Genomic DNA, 24,607 nt, shown 5'->3' on the forward strand with positions numbered 1-24,607 from the left:
CTTTGCAGCTCCTTCAGGGTGATCTTTGGTCTTTTGGTTGCTTATCTGATTAACGCCCTCCTTGCCTGGTTGTGAGTTTTGGTGGGCGGCCCTCTCTTGGCAGGTTTGTTTTGTAAATTCTTTCAATTTTTTAGTAATGGATTTAATGGTGCTCCGTGGGATGTTCAAAGTTTTGGATATTTTTATTTATAACGCAACCCTGATCTGTACTTCTCCACAACTTTGTCCCTGACCTGTTTGGAGTGCCCCTTGGTCTTCATGGTGCCGCTTAGTGGTGTTGCAGACTCTGGGGCCTTTCAGAACAGGCGTGTGTATGTTTGTGTGTATATATATATATACTGAGATATTGTGACAGATCATGTGACACTTAGATTGCACACAGGTGGACTTTATTTAATGAATTATGTGACTTCTGAAGGTAATTGGTTGCACCAGATCTTATTTAGGGGCTTCATAGCAAAGGGGTGAATACATATGCACACACCATTTTTCAGTTTTTATTTTTTAGAATTTTTTGAAACAAGTTATTTTTTAAATTTCACTTTACCAATTTGGACTATTTTGTGTATGTCCATTACATGACATCCACATGAAATCCATTTAAATTACAGGTTGTAATGCAACAAAATAGGAAAAACGGCAAGGGGGGTGAATACTTTTGCAAGGCACTGTATGTGACAAATTAAATTTGATCTCCAGGGTCTATGGATACCCACCATCCATTTGGTCTGTGTTACTTTGTAACTGTTTTAAAGGAGAGAGGCACTCATTATTTCAAATGATTTTTAAATTATTTTTATTATATGATGTTCGGCTACACTTCGACCTGTGTTGGTTGATGCACGCACCTACCTTCTGACTCACTGTGTAGTTCCAAGGCATCATGGGTCTCTTATCACACTGCCACGCCACCCTCACTTAAATGAATCACTTTTATTCTTAGCTGTTGACTCAGTTCCTGCAAATCTTGTAAATGACTACAGTAGGTGTATAGGCCTGGCCCTGTCATATGACCTGGCTGTCAGTAAGGCAGGAGAGTAATACTGAACAGTTTTCCATATTCAGTGTCATAAACATGTAAAAGTTAGCTAACATGGCTAGCCTAGAAAAGCAATGCAATGCACAGTGTTTTAGATACATTAGCAGGTCAGCACTTCTCTTGGTCTGGTAGGGAAGTGGGAGCTGTCTGTGTGAGGATGGAAACATCTGAGTGAATGAGGCCACTGAAAGTTGCTGATATCACACTTTTCCAGGAAGTAGTGATCTGGTCTTTTTAGAGATTCTAAAATCCCATATTCAAAGTGCCTTTATTAAAAAGACCAGACCAGTACTGAATCTGTTTGTTTTTAGCCAGATGGTAGACTTACTGTATATTGCCTGACCACCCAAACTCCTTTCTCCCGTACAAACGCTACACCACTCCCACACAAACGCTACACCACTCCCACATATGTTAATTTCTCCTCCGCAATGAGTCTGGATCTTAGTACCACGACGATTTCTGGAATGGAAAAACATTCTAACCATTCTGATTGGTACCAGAAACCAACTGGGTTTGGCAAGAGTCCCCCCCCAAAAAGAAAATGTGTCATTGGCTTTGCTACTCTGATTGGTTAGAGATGATCCAATCTCTGATTTACTTTTTGTACAACACCCCTCATTTTGACGTCAACACCAAACAACTTCAATGATGGCGGTCTCAGACTAAAGTATGTAGTGAACAACCCAGCTAGCACATAACGTTCTGAGAATCATGTTTCTTAGGTGAGAATTTCAGTACTTCAGCAAAACGTTTTCTGCATGTTTCCTCATGGTTCTATTTAAAGTCATGTTCACATTAAGAACACTTACCATAAAAACCCACAAGAAAATACTAAGGTTCAAAGAACATTCTAAGAACGTTATAAAACTGATACATTCCGTTCTCGGCATCAACAAAACTCTACCCTCTATCTTGTTAAGTGTGTTCAGGTGTGTTGGCTTCGCCCACTAATTGGCCACACCTGATCTTAATGAGTGCTAGTTTCCTTTGAAATGGGGTCTGTTTGAATAGACAAAAATTAAAAGCTTAGGTAGCTCCATCCTTGTGGCGCTGTAGACTAAGTCCATGGATTGAGCGCAGAAGATCGTAGGTTTAAATCTCACAATAAAAAATAAATGTTTTTGTTTTCAAGTGTCCTACCTGTGCTTGGAGTTCAAAACAGTTAACCAAAACTAAGCCTGGGATAGAGCAGCAAAATAATAAAGTTTGAGTCAGGCAAAGACTTACTGTAATGTGGTCTGTGTGTAGCTGGTGTAGAGGAGTCAGGCGCAGGACAGCAGATATAAGTAAATAAACGTACTTTACTCAAAATATACAAATGCGATACAATAAAGAGAGCCCACATTAACGGACCGTACTACATACAAACAATTACTCACAAACAGACGTGGGGGAACAGAGGGTTAAATAATGAACAACTAATTGGGGAATTGAAACCAGGTGTGTAAGACAAAGACAAAACAAATGGAAAATGAAAAGTGGATCGGTGATGGCTAGAAGGCCGGTGACGTCGACCGCCGAACGCCGCCCGAACAAGGAGAGGGACCGACTTCGGCGGAAGTCGTGACACATAGAGTGCCATCAGAAAGTATTCATACCCCTTGACTTATTCCACATTTTTTTGTTACAACCCGAATTCAAAATTGATTAAATAAATAAAACAAATCTCACCCATCTACACACAATATCCCATAATGACAGTGACATTTTTGCAAATTTATTGAAAATTCAATACACAAATATTTAATTTATATAAGTATTCACACCTCAATACATGTTAGTATCACCTTCAGCAGTGATTACAGATGAGTCTTTCTGGGTAAGTCTCTCTCTAAGCGCTTTGCACACCTGGATTGTACAATATTTGCACATTTATTATTAAGCTCTCTTAAGTTGGTCATTGCTAAACAGCCATTTTCAAGTCTTGCCATAGATTTTCAAGCCATAGATTTTCAGAAACATTCAATGTCATAACATGATGCAGCCACCACCGTGCGTGGCACTCAGTGATGTGTTGTGTTGGAATTGCCTCAAACAACCCTATTCTGTACAGACTTCCTTCCTCCCTAAATGGGGGGGACGGGACTATGTACAGAAAGTGTTGAAATTTCTAAGCGCTTTACCCGATATGGATGAAAATAACCTCAAATTAAAGCTGACCGCCTGTACTTTAACTTCATAATCATTGTTTAATTTCAAACTTTGAAAAGAAAAAATGCTTCACTGTCCCAAAAATGTACAGAGGGCACTAATTCATATGCCTAAAAGTACCGTAGAGCTCTTTTTACTTGCATACAATATAGCTGGATCGCACCATCCTTCCCCTAGGCATTCGCCACCCCGCAGCACCCCAACACATCCCACTCAGCTTTAGGATCTTAGTGAAACATTCATTATTGTTTTCAGGTGTTAGGCCAAGGCCAGAGTGACAACCAACAGTACGGTAGACCCCCAGGGCCAGGACTGAGCAGCCCAGCAGCTAGAGATTGCCTAAATAGGTATCTCCCCTGACGTGGGCATGTTGTCAATACAGACTATTTTTGTCGTACAGTATTCCATAGAAGGCATCCATACCTTGTGAAAGTTGCAAAGTATACCCTTAATCTTGTACTAAATCTAATCTAGTGATACATAACCTGACATTTCTGCCATACATTGTGGGAGGATAAACAACCTTCCAATTAATGGCAATGCATTTCTTAAGTGCTATTAATGCTAGGCTACACACTTTTATCTGATAAGTATCAACATTTCCAAGTAAACAAGGAGAAGGGAGAATCTGTAGACCTGCTGAGTTAAAAAAAACATACTCTTTGCCAGAATTCAGCCAGCCTTCACAAGAGCATAACATTATGCAAATATGTCCTCTTGTGTTTTACACCTCCAGCAGAGGAATGACATTTCTGAGTGCATGAAATATGCTAAATGTTCTAAAAACCTGTTTTCGCTTTGTCATTGTGGGGTAGATTGAGGGGAAAAAAACATTTAATCTATTTTAGAATAAGGCTGTAATGTAAAAAAATGAGGAAAAAGGGAAGGGGTCTGAATACTTTTTGAATGCACTGTATGTATCTATTCATCATCATCAATAGTGTCTCCTAGGTCTTCCTTACATTTTAGTTGTACATGTTTTGTATCATCAGGAAAAGCCTCTATCAACCCTTGATACAATGTGGAAATAAACTTTAGAGGTTTGTTAGACTTCCTTAAAATAGTTTCAATGTTTGAAGCTTCTGGCTTGTCCAGTGTTTGCTGCACAGAGAGAATAAAGTGTTACATCTGCAAAAGTTCACCTTGGCGACACCACAGACTGGTCTTCCCTGGTTGCCTGACCCTGCTGAGACCCATGTCACCATCTGATCCTGCTATAAAGCATGACAAAGAATGACCTTGGTGTACATTTATACATTGATTCTATTCTTGGATAATTTAATGGTTCAATAATTGAAGTCACCATTATTCCCAGATCCCAGACTGTAGCTTTAAGCTTTAGTCATGTAGCTACTGTAGGCCTTGAAAATAAAAGAGAGCCGCACACTCTAGGAGCTCAGAGGTGGTCACCCTGATGAAGACAGCTTGGCTGTTAATTACATTTTTGCATCTGAGCTCCTAGTGTGCAGCTCTCTTTTATTTTCAAGTTTTCTACTCCGCGAGCCAGCACCTCGTCTTAATAGGTGTGCATTTCTTTTTCTTCTAGATCGCTACTGTAGGCCTACCATTAACTAAAGACGGAACTTTGTATCAATTCACTGATTGTTTTAATATACTGCAAAATTCACTAGTCTTCCCTGGCTGTCTGACCCTGCTGGGACTCCTGTCACCATCCGATGCTGCTAAGACATGATGAGCATAGTGTTGTCTACTGACAGTGGGCCATGACATTGAAGCCTGTAGAGCTGTTTAAGCCGTGTCGGAGTAGAACATTAGCTAGGGAAACTGACAGATCAATAATGTTACTTTGCTAAGTATTGTTCTTCATTCATTTGGCCACTGGTTTCATCATTTGACTTAGGTCTAATGTGATTGAGGGTTAAGTTAGTGAGCTAGCTAACGTTAGCCAACTTTTGGCTAGCTCTAATGGTAGCTACATCAACTGGCAAAAACTAGCCAAGTTAATTTACTTCTGAAACAGGACAAAACAAAGGCTACAAAATATTTCCATACACACAACAGCTGTTCTACTGCTACCTGACAGATACTGAGATAGCTAGAGGCTATCGCTGAACTGTTTGTGGTAGCTACTGTAGCAAAATCATTCACTTCAGACAGAACTTCAGTCGAGAGGGGATGAAACATTAGCTACTTCCTGTTAAGTCAAACAGCAGTTACCTTGCATCAGTCAAATAAAGAGTAGCCAATTTCTGCATTGCTTGCTTTTACAACTCAGAGAAAATGCCCAACACACACAGACAGCACCTGCCTCTGTTCATCTCTCCTATAAGCCAGCCTTTCAGAAGCTTTGCCTTCACACAGCCTATCCGTACGTTCTGTGGTGTCCGCGTGGTCCTAAAGCACACCCTTAATGTATCACAGTACAATGTTGAAACTGGGAGGGGGGGACAACAATGCCATTTCAGAATGTGGTGGGGTCATGTCCCCAGTGAAAGTTGGGCCGCTAATTTGTAAACATTTCTAAAAACAGAATTCCACTTTGACATTATGGGCTATTGTGTGTAGGCCAGTGACACACAATTTCAATTTAAACCAATCCTAATTCAGGCTGTAACACAACAAAATATGTAAAAAGTCAAGGAGTGTGAATACTTTCTGAAAGCACTGTATCCAAAACAGAAGTGAATAAATTGTTAGCCGGTTGTTTCACAACCAAAAGTTGGTCAATGCCACAGATGGCAGGTAGCAGATTTAGCAAATGAGTAAGTTTTACAGCAGGAACATAGTTATGTGTTTTTTCCCTTTATACTTGTCCACAGTCCACATGTTTTTTTTTCACACAACTGTGTGTCAAATTTATGTGTTCACTAAAAGCCTATCACTGTTTCTTTCCTAGTTTTTATAAGGCAGGGAACAACTTTTCCATATAGAGGTCTGAGGTGTTGTCACACATGAGCCTGTTTGGATGAGAAGTGAACTACACCCTGGCTTTGGGCAGTACAAAAGAGCAGAAGGACTTTTCCCATGGCAGTACAGTGCAGAGCAGTCAAAAGTAGCCTATTTAAGGACCTAAAGGAAGACCTACAGTTTTGCTGCTGTCTCATGATGTGAAGATAGGCCTTCTTTTTCTTTGTCTTATTTGGAGTGATGTTTTCCTCAATTTTAGGAAGATTCCAAATGTTTTACACCCAACTCATAGACTGTTTTCTCTGCAAGCATATCTCATATCTCCCTCACTAGGTTTAAACACCAGCTGTCAGAGCAGCTCACAGATCACTGCACCTGTACATAGCCCATCTGTAAACAGCCCATCTATCTACCTCACCCCCATACTGTATTTATTTATTTATCTTGCTCCTTTGCACCCCAGTATCTCTACTTGCACATTCATCTTCTGCACATCTACCATTTCAGTATTTAATTGCTATATTATAATTACTTCGCCACCATGGCCTATTTCTTGCCTTATACCTACCTCCCTTATCTTACCTCATTTGCACTCACTGTATATATACTTTTTGGTTTCTTTTTTTAAACTGTATTATTGACTGTATGGTTTGTTTATTCCATGTGTAACTCTGTGTTGTTGTTTCTGTCGCATTGCTTTGCTTTATCTTGGCCAGGTGGCAGTTGTAAATGAGAACTTGTTCTCAACTAGCATACATGGTTAAATGAAGGTGAAAAAAAAGAAAGAAAAAAAACGGTATTGGAGCGTCAAGTATAGGACAAAGGCTCCTTCCTTAACAGCATCTACCCCCAAGCCACAAGACTGCTGAACAAGACCCCCCCATACATTTGTTTTGTGCACGGCTACACTCTGTTTATTATTTATGCATAGTGACTTCACCCCTATTACCTGGACCCCCTGTATATAGCCTCATTATTGTTATTTTGTTTACTTTTTATAATTTTTTACTTTTGTTTATTTGGTAAATATTTTCTTAACTCTTTTTGAACTGCACTGTTGGTTAAGGGCTTGTAAGTAAGCATTTCACGGTAAGGTCTACACTTGTTGTATTCGGCGCATGTGATAAATAACGTTTGATTTGAAGATGGTTATTTCCTCAGTCACAATATGCTAACTAAATTAAAACATTCTACCTAATGGTGTTAATAGGTGTCTCTTTCTAGATCTGTGTGAGAGAGATGGATGGACAGTTGTCCACCACCCATCAGGAGACACAAAAGCCTAGGAAATGGATACTAGCTAGCTATTCTACTGTTTCTGTTCTGTTGATCTCACTTCACATGATGGAATATTGAATTACATATCCTTTGTAGTGACTGCCCTCCCCATCTTTTACAATCATGTAAAAAACAATCATGCTTTTTATTTCTCTCTCATTATAATCACATGAAAGTCATTAGTTTATTACTCTCATTAGGATGGCTGACATCTAGCCCTAACTGCTCACATCAATCACAATGCAGCAGCCTATGAAATAGTTCAAAAGCAGGCTCTGGTCCCCTGGGTTTGGCGCTATGGTGGCTTATCATATGGGGCTTTTACTGTCCAGCGCCCTGCTGGGTGCTTTGATTAGAATGGCAGGGGAATTCTGCCATCAAAGCCCAATGGAGATGGAAGTGATTTGTCCCATAGCCTCTGATGTGGCAGGAGAACTGGAAAACTGGAGCGCCCTGCTCTGTCTATGACCGACTGCTAGCTTAGCCTGTTCTGTTGTGCCGCCAATAATGAATAGGTATTTTGCCTGCAGTGAAGTCTATTGCTGCCTAGTGCTTACACTGTGTCAATATTTACTGTCCTCTCCCTGCTACTCGAAGGCTGACAGGTGTAGTTCATTTTTCATTGGTGGAGGCGTGTTGGATAAACAATATTATTTCAGGTCTTGGTTATGTGGTGGATTCATTAGCATTAATAATACATGATCTATAATGATTTATTATTAACAATCCAGACCCCTTTCAGACAGGAAATTGCTTCTATAGCCATGATTTGGTCTGTATGAGGGTGAATAGGCCTAATTATAGAGAGGTGGTCCAGTGTTGAGGTCCGTGTCAGCTCAGCCCATTTATGCTGGGTGGTCTGTGGGCAGATGGTGAGTTATTCCTCCCTCCTCTCCCCTCTCTGGTCTCTCCCACCGAGGGACGGTGAGGATCAGGAGGCTCGCCCATCCGGAGCCTGTCGCCTCTCATTAGGCAACTAGGCCTGCGAAAAACAGAGAGGTGCCTGGCCCCCAAAACACCAAAACATAGCACAGAGCGTGGCCCCCGTGGCCTAGTTTCATTAACAGCACCAATGTCTCTGCTTCCTTTGGTTTCCTCTTTGGGTCTGTGAACTCAAATCCATTTTTATTGGTTGCGTACACATATTTAGCAGATATTATTGGGGATATATCAAAATGCTTGTGTTTCTAGCTCCAACAGTACAGTAATATCTAACAATACACACATCTAAAAGTAAGAGAACGGAATTAAGAAATATAGAAATATGAGGACGAGCCGTGTCAGTCCGGAGTCTAAAAAAATGTACATTATTGTCTACACATCCCATCATATATGTGTAGATACAATGCCTTCAGAAAGAATTCAGAACCCTTGACTTTTTCCACATTTTTATTACGTTAACAGCCTTATTCTAAAATTGATTAAATAAATAGAAATCCTCGATAATCTGAACACAATACCCCATAAGCAAAAACAGTTTTTTAGAAAAACTTAAATATCACATTTACATAAGTATTCAGTCACTTTGCCATGAGACTTGAAATTGGGCTCAAGTGCATTCTGTTTCCATTGATCATCCTTGAGATGTTTCTACAACTTGATTGGAGTCCACCTGTGGTAAATTCAATTGATTGGACATGTTATGGAAAGGCACACACACCTGTCTATATAAGGTCCAACAGTTGACAGTGCATGTCAGAGCAAAAACCAAGCCATGAGGTTGAAGTTATTGTCCGTAGAGCTCCGAGACAGGATTGTGTCGAGGCACAGATCAGTGGAAGGGTACCAAATCATTTCTGCAGCATTGAAGATCCCCAAGAACACAGTGGCTTCCATCATTCTTAAATGGAAGAAGTTTGGAACAACCTAGGACTCTTCCTAGAGCTGGCTGCCCAGCCAAACTGAGCAATCGGGGGAGAAGGGTCTTGGTCAGGGAGGTGACCAAGAACCCGATGGTCACTCTGACAGTGCTCTAGAGTTCCTCTGTGGAGATGGGAGAACCTTCCAGAAGGACAAACATCTCTACAACACTCTACCAATCATGCCTTTATGGTAGAGAGGCCAGACAGAAGCCACTCCTCAGTAAAAGGCACTTGACAGCCCGTTTGGAGTCTTTGGCCAGAATGCCAAGCGTCATGTCTGGAGGAAACCTTGGATCATTCCTACTGTGAAGCATGGTGGTGGCAGCATCATGCTGTGGGGGTGTTTTTCACCTGAAAATAGCTGTGCGGCAACACTCCTCATCCAACCTGACAAAGCTTAAGACGATCTGCAGATTAGAATGGGAAAAACTACCCAAATACAAATCTGCCAAGCTTGTAGCATCATACCGAAGAAGACTCAAGGCTGTAATTGCTGCCAAAAGTGCTTCCACAAAGTACTGAGTAAAGGTTCTGAATACTTATGTGAATTTCCATTTTTTTATATATAAATTGACCCCAAAAAATAAATCTGTTTTTGCTTTGTCATTATGGGGTATTGTGTGTGTATATTTATGAGGCTGTAACGTAACAAAATGTGAAACAAGTCTAGGGGTATTTACACACACAATACCAGTCAAAAGTTTGTACACATCTACTCATTCAAGGGTTTTACTTTATTTGTACTATTTTCTACATTGTAGAATAATAGTTAAGACATCAAAACTATTAAATAACACAGAATCATGTAGTAACCAAAAAAGTGTTAAACAAATCAACATTTATTTGAGATTCTTCAAAGTAAGAAGGAAAGAAATTCTACAAATTAACTTTTAACAAGGCACACCTTCTAATTGAAACACATTCCAGGTGACTACCTCATGAAGCTCGTTGAAAGAATGCCAAGAGTGTGCAAAGCTGTCATCAAGGGTGGCTACTTTGAAGAATCTCAAATATATCATATTTTTTGGTTTTGTTTAACACTTTTTTGGTTACTACATGATTCCATATGTGTTATTTCATCATTTTGATGTCTTCAATAGTATTCTACAATGTAGAAAATAGTAAAAATAAAGAAAAACCCTGGAATGAGTAGGTGTGTCCAAACTTTTGACTGGTACTGTATATGATGGGATGTGTGGACATTATGTACAGTATATTGATAGAATTTATATATCTGAAGAATACGTGGATAGAATAGTATATGTACAGCAATAGTTGAATAGGATAGCCTTGACTAAAATACAGTATATACATATGAAGTGGGTAAAAACCTATGTAAACATTAAAGTGACCAGTGTTCCATGACTATGTACAATAGGGCAGCAACCTCTAAGGTGCAGGTTTGAGAAACCGGGTGGTAGCCGGCAAGTGTAAGTGACTAAAGTTCAGGGCAGGGTACTGGGTGAAGGCCGGCTTGTGGTGACTATTTAACAGTCTGATGGCCTTGAGATATAAACTGTTTTTCAGTCTCTCAGTCCCAGCTTTGATGCACCTGTACTGACCTCGTGTTCTGGATGGTAGCGGGGTGAACAGGCCATGGCTCAGGTGCTGTAGATATCCTGGAGGCTAGGCAGATCGTTCCATTCTCTGGAGAGTCCTGTGGTTGCGCTTGGTGCAGTTGCCGTACCAGGTGGTGATACAGCCCGACAGGATGCTCTCCATGATGCATCTGTAGAAGTTTGTGAGGGTCTTAGGGGCCAAGCCGAATTTCTTCAGCCTCCTGAAGTTGAAGAGGCACTGTTTTGTGCCTTCTTCACCCCACTCCGTGTGGGTGGACCATTTCAGATTGTCAGTGATGTGTACGACGAGGAACTTGACGTTTTTCATCTTCTCTACTGCGGCCCCGTCGATGTGGATGGGGGGGTGCTCCTCTGTTGTTTTCTGAAGTCCACGATCAGCTCCTTTGTTTTGTTGACATTGAGGGAGAGGTTATTTTCCTGGGATGCACAGAATAAAGAATACATGTGTAGGCCTACAGTTAGCTTATTATTGTGGGATTTGTGTGTGTGTTTGTTCGGAAAACAACCTGTGTGATTGAATGGACAGATTAAGCCTACTTCAGCCCCTGCATTTGAAATGACCAAATTAAACACTATATGGTTGTCTGTGACATGATTCCATTCCTTTTATTGGAGGTTTGTGGTTTTTATTTCATAAAAGCTGTTTTCTTCTAAAAGCATGTATGTAGATTGCTCACATTGTCGTTTAATCCCCTGACACCTCCTATAACTGCAATTAGCTGTTGTTCCCACCTCTCTTTGAACCACAGATAAATGTTAGTCGGGTGTGGCTGTTTCAGCTCTGTTTTATTTGTATGAAAACGAGAGGAATTAGGCTGAAAGCTTGTTAAGCTGGGTTGTCATGGTTAAAAGTCTCTGCTCTGTTTGTCCTCCCTCAGGTCATTAAAGAGCTAACAGAGGTATCTCATTAATGGTCCACTTTATTGTTCATCTCATTTCCCTCTTTGAACTTCCTGGAATATATGTGATCCCTACCAGCAGTGTAGTTGGTGGGGGTTGTAAAGCCTGTTATGCCATTTCACTCTAGGAAGTCAATATAGTGTATATCAGGGACTAGAATTAGCAGTCAGTTGGTGTGTTTCTCCCATTATTGAAATTCATTGACAGTGTCATGTGCTTTAATACTGTACAATGCTGTACTGTGTGATCAAGATTTGAATGATGTGATGCTTAGCTACCCAGACACCAAATGATTCAGTCATCGCAACTAAGCTTTTAAAAGCATACAGTATAGATTGGGGTCAAGTTCAATGCAATTTGCATGGTGAAATGTGATCCTCTATTTAGCAATGTGCAATGCAGTTGATTGGATACTTCCTCTTGAAGACCAATACCTAGAGATTCCAGTAATGATGATTGTTATTGCCGTATGTAGTTGTGGTCTCACTCCTCGCTCTCTCTGTACTTGTCTCTGTCAGTCACAGCGCTGCTAAGGAAGCTGAAACAGCAATCCAGAGAAAGTGTGGCGGACAAGAGGCCAAAGTTACTGAACGCCCTCAAAGAGGTACGGCACTGAGTCTCTCTCTCTCTCTCTTTCCCCCGTTGTTATTTAATATCCCTGATCCCTTGTAGTGTATTTGAGGTGTAAAAAGGCTTCTGAAGTCTGCAATGTCCACTTAACAACTACAACTACAAAAATGTCTACATAATAATTTATATTTCCTGTTGCTGCAGGATTATTTCCCTGATGTAGCAAAATGTCTTAAACACACACAGACCCAGGCACTATCAGTCACTCAGTCTCACACTAACTACTGTCATCACAACAATGCACCCCCAGAGAACAACCCACTACATGCAGTGAATATGCCCTCGCCCTAGTCGCCTACGCTCAGGGATTATGCAGACAGACAGCAACATGGGCCAACCTGCATGGGTCAACCTGCATGAAAGGTGACATTCTCATAAACATTCTAACGACACAGGGGGAGGCAGATTCTCCACTCCACACACCCACTTGCACACTCACACACACAGTTGATAGTCTGGGCTTTGGGGAGCCTTGCAGCACTGTGGCTGGCATGATGTTGTCGAGGGTACGCTGTGGGCATAAACATCTGGTGCCCTGGGCATAAGCCACTACCAGGTCAGTTGTGACTCCCCAAGACGATGAACCTGAGTGATGAAGAGAAGGAGAGCGCGATGGAGGAAAGGGATGAGAGAGCAGTTCTCTCCTGTGTTAGATGAGAGGATATTATCATTCCTGTGATGTCAGAGAGAGATTCTCTCTTAACTCTCTTATATTTCTCAGAGATGTGATGCGTTATTATTAATATTACATCACAGGAGGTTTTATTTCTGGTCAGTACTGTGAGATTAGTTGGGACAGCTGTGTAATTTCAGAGCATTTTAACTACATATTGGATTCTAAACTCATTGAAGAAAATGAGGCTCAACTAGGCCATCTTTGATATGGTAATGTCTGTCAGGTCTACTCTTCCTCTGTTACTCTGGTGTATTTTGATTGATAATGTAATTGATATTCTGTTTCTTTCCAGCTGGGAGACTTTTACTTGGAGCTTCACTGGGACTTTCAAAGCTGGGGTGAGTTTGATTTGCATTCCACACAAGTATATAATAAAATTACCCACAACCAGGCCTACTCACTACAACTGATCAGTTTATTTTTAACGACAGAGTGCATCTACTTAGATTCAAGTTGAAAAACTAGCATGGTTGACATTGTTAAACAGAGTGTGTTTGTGTTAATATGGTGCTATCTCTTAATAGCGATAATAATAATAATAATAATAAAAATAATAGAGATTGTTTACAAGCCTGAGATAATCCGCTGGAGGGAGTGGCTCACCCCCCCCCCCCACACACACACACTGACAGAAAGACAGACACTCCCCCTGGTGGTGGCAATACATCATCCCACCACCAGCATTACTAAGGCCTATTAACTTGTACATCAATCAAATGTAATGTATTTTATAAAACCCTTTTTACAGCAGAGTGCTTATACAGAAATCCAGCCTAAAATCCCAAAGAGCAAGCAGTGCAGATGTAGAAGCACAATGTCTAGGTAAAACACAATGTCTAGAAACCTAGAGAGGAACCGGGCTCCAAGCGGTGGCCAGTCCTCTTCTGGCTGTGCTGGGTAGCGATTATAACATTGTCATTAATGCCATATCGTTCTTCAGAATGTAAAACGTTCATAAATTACCAGCAGGGTCAAATAATAATCATAGGGGTTATAGAGGGTGCAAAAGGTCAGCACCTTAGTAAATGCCAGTTGGCTTTTCATAGCCGAGCATTCAGAGGTCGAGCGCAAGAGAGAGAATCAATGAATCTTATTTTTAGATGCATTATTCACGCAATGCCTATCGTTTCTTGGAATACATTATAGAGAAAATAATGTTACAAATGTCCCAAATGACTTTGGCTGAATGTCCAGTGTAAGTCAAGAGTGTGTTCACATGTCCATGTTAAATATTGACCTGCTTGTAAAGATTGTGTGACTGTTCACAACAGTAAAGAAAGGGATCCTGATTGTGTGAATTGGTAGAATTTGACAGGGGATGGAGCCGAGTGCCCCTATGTGGCAAGGGCTCAAATGTAAAGAATGTATTGGGAGATGCCTTTTAAATGATCACTGTTCAGGAGGGTGAAACATCATAGAACATTCAGATGGAATTCTATAGTGCAGAACAGATATAACAGAGAATTGAGCCAGCTCTGTTAATTCAATTTCTATCTGAAACATTCTAAACGTTTCACCTCAGACATTGAGACACCAGGACCCCAGCAGTCCTTTTCAATATTCTGGGGATAAAACAGACACGTTGTCCAGTCTGTACTAGTGCAGATCAAAGGGAATTGATTTCCTCTCAGAGCGAGATGCACTGCTGGCACACATGGCATTCATAGGCTCTGTTCCAATATCCATGCTAGCATACTTATATATGCATTAGAATTAAGCAATATAGCCCAAGGGGGTGTGGTATATGGCCAGTATACCAGGGCTGTTCTTAGGCAAGACGCAACGCGGAGTGCCTTGATTACAGCCCTTAGCCATGGTATATTGGCAATATACCATAAACCCCCGAGGTGCCTTATTGCTATTATAAACTGGTTACCAACGTAATTAGTAATTAGCCATAAAAATAAATGTTTTGTCATGCCCATGGTATACGGTCTGATATAATCTAGAGGCGAAAGAAACGCACAACTATTTAGGTGAGGTGCTGGCTAGCGGAGTGGAACACTTTAAAAAATAAAGGAGAGCCGCACACTCTAGGAGCTCAGATGCAAAAATATTTATGTCCAACGTTTAGACAGACAAGCTGCCTTCATCAGGGTATAATGACAAACACTGCGGGATGACTTGTTTAAATAGTGTCAAAAGACACACACAGGTGTCTGTAATCATGGCCGGGTGTGGCCTGATATCATTGGTTAATTCTCATATATTAAAATAGCATACAAAAAACATAAATGGATAGCGTATGATCATAGATACAATTTGGCTACATAAGCCTACAAACATTTACAACAGCAAAATCACAATAATCACAAGAATGGCTTCAGATCAAAGTCTACGTTGAGACCGAAGGGAGCAAGGGCCTTTAAGTTAAAGATCCAATTGTCGAGGTCACCCACTCTCCTAGGGAGGGTACATGTTTGATGCCATGTCACCCTCCCTAGGAGAGGGAGTTTTGTTGAAATGTTGGACATAAAATATTTTTTTAATCTGAGCTCCTAGAGTGTGCGATCTCCTTTATTTAAAAAAAAATACGGTCTGATATACCACGGCTTTCAGACAATCAGCATTCAGGGCTCGTACCACCCAGTTTATAATGAAGCAATATAGTACAGCATGCTAACGTAATTATTGGAACATCAACAATAGTGTGGTGTCTCCAAGGGTCAGAAGTGGTCTCAAATCCTATTTGCACATAACCTAAATCAGTCACATAATACCTTCCGCATCTCTTTTCTAGTTCTGTGACTGAGACCTTGATAAGGTGCAGGACTTTGGAAGTCATTATTTAATGACAGTCTGGTGTAGGCTTGTAAAGAGTGTTAAATATTAAACTGCAGAACTGCATATTCCTGTGCAGGTATGGGCTCTGAAAGAGGGAATATAGGAACTTTGAAGTGGTTGGAGTTTCTAAATTTAGGACCATCTATTTCCCCATGTTGCAGTGCCTTTGCTTTCCAGAATCCTGCCCTCTGACGCCTGTAAGATCTACAAACAGGGGATCAACATCAGGTGAGTCAAGTCATCCTTTGTTCAACAAAAATCTGATCTGCTTGGAGGACTGCTCGGCAGACGTCGGATCACTTACACAGTGAGGTGTTTGTTTAGCAACAATTTGCTTGAAGCCAAAAGACAAACCAGAAGACAAGACAAAAGACAAGATCATTGTAACAAATAAGCATGTCAAACAGGTTACAACACTTAATAAAGAGATGGGTGTGCCATCATGGATCACTGATTCATTAACCAGTACTGTACTGGTCTCAGCTGTTACAGCCTGTTCAAAGTTTGTCCACACACACACACAATGCACAATGTTGCTTCTCCTCCTCCGCAGCTCAAAATTGATACACTGTTCTTCACCAATCTTTAGCTTTGGTTGGGTGCCAGTCTGTTTCTCCTTCAGCCATCTTGTCCTAGTCTTGGTAGGGCAGAGATGCAGTTTCGTTAAATGCAGAAAGAGTCAGGTATTGAGCTTTCCCCTATGGACAAACCCAAGGAGCCACCTCTGTCCATCCAACAACATTAGACTGGTGCTTCTCCTGAGTGATGTCCTCAGCTTTAGTATTATACTGAAAAAGTCAATGAGATATGGTAAAACCCACGATAATAAAGGTCAATATGCCTTGATAAAACCCTTTATTGAAGCACTTTCAAGCTTTTAGAGCCCTTTTCAGTTCAGTAAAGATTCCTGGCCTTGAACACTACACTCGCTCTCAGCTTTATGGGCTTCTGTAAAGCCAACCCCAGCACGGTGGCTAATGACAAGAACGGTTAACTAGAGTGTGAAATCGGTTCTTGCACTGCTGTGACTGAGCAGCACGGCATCTGTTTGCAGTTCTATTACCTCGTCATCCCTCTCCAAATATTTACACTTAGTTAAAGAGATAACCAACACCTACTCTAACCCTACCGACTACATTATAATTGTCCCAGCGCCAAGTCGTCACATTCAATTATTCCCCATCCAGTAGCGAACTGATATCACCAGTTGGAAAATACAGAATACAGGTTATCGGGTTTAATTGTTAGCAGGCTGGTTAATGTATGCTGTGTTGCTAAGATTTACAAGCCTCAGTGTTCATTGACAAGAAGCCAGGTTCAGACTGTGTTGTTCTTCAAATGGCCTGCATTTTACAACACGCAGCTCTGGCATACCGTGATACTCACGCACATGCTCACAGAGACAGACAAATCAAAGTGTTTTCAGGCGTTGCTAGGTTACTTGCCTCACAAATTGCCACCCCTCCTCCCCACTTCTCCCCTGCTCTGAATCTATGCAACGCTGGAGATTCAGGGATAATTATTCTCAGACACATGAAAGTGTATGCATGTTGTGGTGAGTGGGTGGTAAAGAAAGAAAGTTCTCTAACATGCTTTCAAAATGTCAGTTGGAGAGGGGGGGCAAGGCATAACTTAATTTACATTCCAATGGTTGAAAGTCTCCGCTCTGTCTTACCTCTCACTCTCCCTTTCGTGTCTATGTGCAGCACATATACAGTGGGGCAAAAAAGTATTTAGTCAGCCACCAATTGTGCAAGTTCTCCCACTTAAAAAGATGAGAGAGGCCTGTAATTTTCATCATAGGTACACTTCAACTATGACAGACAAAATTAGGAAAACAAATCCAGAAAATCACATTGTAGGATTTTTAATGAATTTATTTGCAAATTATGGTGGAAAATAAGTATTTGGTCACCTACAAACAAGCAAGATTTCTGGCTCTCACAGACCTGTAACTTCTTCTTTAAGAGGCTCCTCTGTCCTCCACTCGTTACCTGTATTAATGGCACCTGTTTGAACTTGTTATCAGTATAAAAGACACCTGTCCACAACCTCAAACAGTCACACTCCAAACTCCACCATGGCCAAGACCAAAGAGCTGTCAAAGGACACCAGAAACAGAATTGTAGACCTGCACCAGGCTGGGAAGACTGAATCTGCAATAGGTAAGCAGCTTGGTTTGAAGAAATCAACTGTGGGAGCAATTATTAGGAAATGGAAGACATACAAGACCACTGATAATCTCCCTCGATCTGGGGCTCCACGCAAGATCTCACCCCGTGGGGTCAAAATGAACACAAGAACGGTGAGCAAAAATTCCAGAACCACACGGGGGGACCTAGTGAATGACCTGCAGAGAGCTGGGACCAAAGTAACAAAGCCCACCATCAGTAACACACTACGCCGCCAGGGACTCAAATCCTGCAGTGCCAGACGGGTCCCCCTGCTTAAGCCAGTACATGTCCAGGCCTGTCTGAAGTTTGCTAGAGATGTCATATGGTCAGATGAAACCAAAATATAACTTTTTGGTAAAAACTCAACTCATCATGTTTGGAGGACAAAGAATGCTGAGTTGCATCCAAAGAACATCATACCTACTGTGGAGCAGTAGGTGGAAACATCATGCTTTGGGGCTGTTTTTCTGCAAAGGGACCAGGATGACTGATCCGTGTAAAGGAAAGAATGAATGGGGCCATGTATCGTGAGATTTTGAGTGAAAACCTCCTTCCATCAGCATCAGCAAGGGCATTGAAGATGAAACGTGGCTGGTTCTTTCAGCATGACAATGATCCCAAACACACTGCCCGGGCAACAGGAAGGAGTGGCTTTGTAAGAAGCATTTCAAGGTCCTGGAGTGGCCTAGCCAGTCTCCAGATCTCAACCCCATAGAAAATCTTTGGAGGGAGTTGAAAGTCCGTGTTGCCAGCAACAGCCCCAAAACATCACTGCTCTAGAGGAGATCTGCATGGAGGAATGGGCCAAAATACCAGCAACAGTGTGTGAAAACCTTGTGAAGACTTACAGAAAACGTTTGACCTCTGTCATTGCCAACAAAGGGTATTTAACAAAGTACTGAGAAACTTTTGTTATTGACCAAATACTTATTTTCCACCATAATTTGCAAATAAATAAATTAAAAATCCTACAATGTGATTTTCAGATTTTTTTTCTTCTTCATGTTGTCTTGTCATAGTTGAAGTGTACCTATGATGAAAATGACAGGCCTCTCATCTTTTTAAGTGGGAGAACTTGCACAATTGGTGGCTGACTAAATACTTTTTTGCCCCACTGTTGATGTGAGTAATCATTAAGCATACGTATGAACTGGAGGCAATATGTGCTGTTTTAATGTGCTGATACTGGTGCTATTGACATTATATATATACCCATGAAGTGGTTTGAAATTCAACCTTTCTCTCTCTATGGTCATAGACTGGACACCACTCTCATAGACTTCACAGATATGAAGTGCCAACGTGGTGACCTCAGCTTCATCTTCAATGGCGACGCCATCCCCTCGGAGTCCTTTGTGGTGCTGGACAATGAACAGAAGGTGTACCAACGGATACACCACGAGGTGAGACAGGACTTGATGCTGAAGTTGTTGTTTTTGCACTTCTCTAGCTAATGTTCCTGACAGTTTTTTATTCCACCTTTAAAAACTGGGCACCTTGCTTCTGAACTCTGTGAGCCCTGTTTTTGTGAAGTGTGTGTGTGTGTGTGTGTGTGTGTGTGTGTGTGTGTGTGTGTGTGTGTGTGTGTGTGTGTGTGTGTGTGTGTGTGTGTGTGTGTGTGTGTGTGTGTGTGTGTGTGTGTGTGTGTGTGTGTGTGTGTGTGTGTGTGTGTGTGTGTGTGTGTGTGTGTGCGTGCGTGTGTGTGTGCAGAAGGCTTCTACCTGCTTACCAACGTGGCGGTGGCTCCTTGTGTTCCAGGAGTCAGAGATGGAGACAGAGGAAGAGGTGGACATCCTTATGAGCAGCGATGTTTACTCTGCCACTCTCTCCACCAAGTCCATCACCTTCTCCAGAGCCCAGACTGGCTGGCTGTTCCGAGAGGACAAAACGGTTGATTTATACATCTGTCTCTCTCTGTCAAATCCTAAAATGTATCTTTCTCAGAATTAGGGCAGTGGCGGTCATTATATTTTGTCAGTCGGTGATTGTCAAGCAAATAACTGCCGGTCTCACTGTAATTGACCGTTAATTAACATAAACATATTTAGCATCTCCTGACTTCTATGCATAACCTACAAGCCACTGATGTAGACCTTTGGAACATTGACATTTTAAAAAGTCTAATGAATCAATTTAATATAGCCTACACATCACAATAAATGCATTATTTATTTTGGACAGGTCTAAAGAAACATGAAGAACAATGTAGTCTATTTCAGAAGAACAGAATAGCATACTCTGACTTGTCTCAAAATTAAGCATATAGGAGGACCTGTTTCTTTGTTAAGGTGCATTTATATGGTGAGAATGATCTTCCCTAAACTTGAAATTCACGCGCCGCTTATGTATGTCAGTTAGGCTCTACACCCCTTGTAAAGCGGATTAATGTGCTTAATTTTAGGAAGTTATTTGGCCACTTTAGTTGTGATGCAAACCTTATCAAAACACATAGACCTATTAGCGAGGCTACATGAGGTATGCTATTATGATTTGGAAAAGTCGAGAGAAAAAAAGGCCTGCACTGTTTCATTCCTTACTGCACACAAGCTGGGCATCATTCACAACTGATAATATTGTCACCCATCAGACTATTCTTAATTTATTATTGTCTTTACATATGCTAAATAGTATATGTGTGAAATGAGTTTTGATTTAGAATGGACCGTTATCACGCATTGATCTGGGAACAGGGGCAGGGCAAAAAAAGACATGTCATCTATGCACTTGAATAGCGAATGGAGTACACTTTTCCTATGGTTCATTTTCATGCCAGCCAACTAGGTTATACTCCTGTTGTAAAGCAAAGCAATGTGCTGAATGAATGAATATAGTAGGCCTAGCCTATTGAAAGCTGATAGGATCCTCCTCTTTAATAGAGACCATCAAAACTCTATTTTCTAACACAATTGCATAGCCTATAGAAATGTTGCGCAACATGAGCTCATGGGCTCTCATGAAGTGTTTGATTTAGATTTTCGATTGCATTTGCATTGATGTCAGAGTGATTAAAGGGACAATAGACTCCTGAGTACCAGGCAGTTAGCACATTTGGTGGGCTACTAATGACCATTAGCAGCATCAGAGCTTGGAGAATCCTAGTTACCATGACTAAACGGTCATGTGAAATTTGACTGAGGTCATGACTCGTGACCGCCGGTGTGGCGGTAATACAGTCACCATAACAGCCCTAATCAGTGTGCCCTCTGCTACTCTACAGTACAGTCTTGTTATTCAATGCAGTACAGGACACCCATGTCCTTTTCACATTTCCTGTGCTATACCTCCCCTCAACAAAGTTTCAAATGAAACAGAGTAACCAACACAGAGTATGTGTTTGATAAACATCTGGGGAGAGCTATTATTATTGGGTTATTGCTGTTTGTCCTTTGAGGTGTATTGAAGGGAAATTGGTGACCAAGTTTTTTTTTCATGTCCTTTGTCGCTCCAGGAGCGTGTGGGGAATTTCCTGGCAGATTTCTACTCCGTGAACGGGCTGGTGCTGGAGTCACGGAAGCGTCGGGAGCACCTGACCGAGGAGGACATCCTGAGGAACAAGGCCATCATGGAGAGCCTGAGCAAAGGAGGGAACCTCATTGAGCAGAACTACCAGGTGAGCTCCGCTGTGATGCCCTTTAGCTGCAAAACTAGGAGGTGAGCCCCGCCTTGAGGCCCTCTAGTTGCAGAGTACGGGTACATTGTACTTGGGTTCAGTCTTTGTCTAGTTCAGCAGTGGGACCTCCCAAGTTGGGGCTTTGGACTGAAGTTCTATGCTGGGGCCTCTAACTGGAATTCTGCTGGAGTCGACTGGTATCATGTCACCTGTTGTGGTTGTGAGCTGGGCGCGGTGTGCAAAGTGAAGATACTGTTTGCTTGCACCTTCAGCATAACTGCGAGTCCAGTCCTGAAACTCTCCTCTCCCGCTGGACCTTTGGGGTAGGCCCTCTCAGACCCTACTACTTGCCACCCTTATATACCTCCCCTACAGGATCTCCTCTCACTTCCAGTCACCTGTACCAAAACATGTCAATGAGACATGGACCACAAAAGGGTCATATCTTTTCACTTAGCATATGGCTCATTTGCTGTGAAACACGTCTGCGTGGTTTATTTGGAAATACTTCAGTTGGACTACTCACTCCTCTTTAGTTTCTTTATAGTTGTATTTGTTTTGCACATACTGTCTGTCAGAATGAAAATGTCCCCTCTAAACCTCATTTGTGGCATTCTGCCAGGGGAGAACTGCCCCCTCTCATTGAAGACACGGAAGTTCAAGGTCGACCGCAGTACTGGAGGTATTGTTAGCAGAAAGTCGGATCCCCCATTAGAGTGAATGGAAATTGCTTCTAATACACCAGATTTACAGTGCATTCGGAAAGTGTTCAGACCCCTTCACTTTTTCCACATTTTGTTATGTTACAGCCTTATTCTAAAATGGATGAAATAAAAACATTTCCTCATCAATCTACACAGAATTCCCCATAATGAGAAAGTGAAAACAGCTTTTTAGAAACTTTTGCAAATGTATAAAAAACAAACAGAAATACCTTATTTACATAAGTATTCAGATCCTTTGCTATGACACTTGAAATTGAGCTCAGTTGCATCCTGTTTCCATTGATCACTCTTGAGATGTTTCTACAACTTAATTGACCTGAAAATACCTGTGCAGCAACATTCCCCATCCAACCTGACAGAGCTTGAGAGTATCTGCAGAGAAGAATGAGAGAAACTCCCCAAATACAGGTGTGCCAAGCTTGTAGCATCATACCCAAGAAGACTCGAGGCTGTAATCGCTGCCAAAGGTGCTTCAACAAAGTACTGAGTAAAAGGTCAGAATACTTATATAAATATAATATTTCAGTTGCAAACAATTCTAAAAACCTGTTTTTTCTTTGTCATTATGGGGTATTTTAGAATAAGGCTGTAACGTAACAAAATGTGCAACAGGTGAAGGGGTCTGAATACTTTCCGAATGCACCATATGTCCTTGAACCAATTATTTCAAAATCGCACATTAGAAAAATTTACAAGGATCATTTATTTGCTAATGGCAGCCTGCTTTACCCTGGTCGGCCTTCAACTTGGGTTACTCAATGAGAGTGGGCAGCATTGAACTAGCCTGCAACGTTACTTCCTAGAGTACCTCAAACTGCACACGTTATATCTCCATAAGACGCCATCTTAACAGACTTCTTTTGTTTTCAATGCGCTATTGAGTCTTCACATAGGAATGAATGGTGTCACATGATCGACGGCTTTGTCCATTCATATCATTGCATTTTACCCCCCCTTCTTCCACCCTTGAGCATGTATACCAGGCACCCCCTTCTAGTGATGGAAGCTCAGAGCAGCACCTTATACACACCGTTCCAGTGCTTTCCCTCTATTTGGCCCTATAGATAATTTGCTTTGGGAGCCCCTCCACAAAGGGAAGTCATGGCCTCACTGTCACGAATGTCTTCGGGTGAAAGAGAGGAGGACCAAAATTCAGCGTGATGATTGTCCATATTTAATAGGAAACTTAAACAATGAACAAAAACAACAAACCGACAAAAATGAACGAAGACGAAACAGTCCCGTAACGTGAACAGGAACACTGGAAACAGGAACAATCACCCACAAAATACCCAAAGTATATGGCTGCCTAAATATGGTTCCCAATCAGAGACAACGATAGACAGCTGCCTCTAACTGAGAACCAATCTAGGCAACCATAGACTTACAAAAACACCTAGATAGTAAACACCCCCATAAACATACAAAACCCTGAGACAAGACAAAACACATACATCACCCATGTCACACCCTGACCTAACTAAAATAAGAAAGAATACTAAGGTCAGGGTGTGACACTCACAAAGCTCAATATATGCTTTTTGGCGGCTCTGTTTTCGTTAGTTTTGTCCTGTCGTGAACTGGGTTTTGTGTTGTTGATGTGTCCTGTGGTATTTACTCCCTGTGGTATTGTTGTCCTTGTACTGTGGTGGTAAATGCTTTCAAGCATTTTTAATCTGTTGTCCAATTCTTGTCAGCTCAGTATTGAATGGGAAAAACTCCTTACACAGTCCTTCGTGCATCCATGTTTGTAGAAGTGATTCCCTGCTCAGTGGAAACCGTTTTGCAGAAGTAGGTTGAGGGAAAAATAACATGCCGAGTCCGTCCCAGCACTGACGTTCTCCTCTGTTTACTCCGAGGGTAGTGGCACAGCGGGTCAGCGCGGTGCCTGGGGGACACAGATAGCAGGGGGTTTAAAGCAGGGCTCTGTACTATTGACTAGGTGGATGGGGTCTAAAACACTTGGTGCGACGGGGGGCACGGCTGACTGACTGGAGGCTGTGTGGACTCAACAACGGGGGTGGCGGGAGTCAAAGGACTGTGAGAATATCACAGTCACTCATAGTGATAGGTCAGAGAGAGAGTTCAGTCTTAGTGTGGATGTGTGTGAGTTTCAAATCGAATCAAATCTCATTTCATTTGTCACATACACATGGTTAGCAGATGTTAATGCGAGTGTAGCGAAATGCTTGTGCTTCTAGTTCCGACAATGCAGTAATAACCAACGAGTAATCTAGCTAACAATTTCAAAACTACTACCTTATACACACAAGTGTAAAGGGATAAAGAATATGTACATAAAGATATATGAATGAGTGATGGTACAG

At 41.6% G+C, this 24,607-nt stretch overlaps 1 protein-coding gene across 2 annotated transcripts in view; it reads left to right on the forward strand.

The window, feature by feature from the left end:
• The window catches only part of LOC118401426 (ankyrin repeat domain-containing protein 13C), a 59,568-nt gene that overhangs the window by 29,206 nt on the left and 5,755 nt on the right, over window positions 1-24,607 (forward strand). For both annotated transcript variants that reach the window (XM_052475147.1, XM_035798914.2), the window contains exons 4-9: window positions 12,200-12,285; window positions 13,280-13,325; window positions 15,933-15,999; window positions 19,204-19,348; window positions 19,704-19,835; window positions 21,394-21,555. In XM_052475147.1, the coding sequence (XP_052331107.1) occupies window positions 12,200-12,285; window positions 13,280-13,325; window positions 15,933-15,999; window positions 19,204-19,348; window positions 19,704-19,835; window positions 21,394-21,555 (638 nt within the window). The remainder of the gene's footprint in view (window positions 1-12,199; window positions 12,286-13,279; window positions 13,326-15,932; window positions 16,000-19,203; window positions 19,349-19,703; window positions 19,836-21,393; window positions 21,556-24,607) is intronic.

Source organism: Oncorhynchus keta, chromosome 22 (assembly GCF_023373465.1).
Source record: "Oncorhynchus keta strain PuntledgeMale-10-30-2019 chromosome 22, Oket_V2, whole genome shotgun sequence".
Taxonomy (NCBI): domain Eukaryota; kingdom Metazoa; phylum Chordata; class Actinopteri; order Salmoniformes; family Salmonidae; genus Oncorhynchus; species Oncorhynchus keta.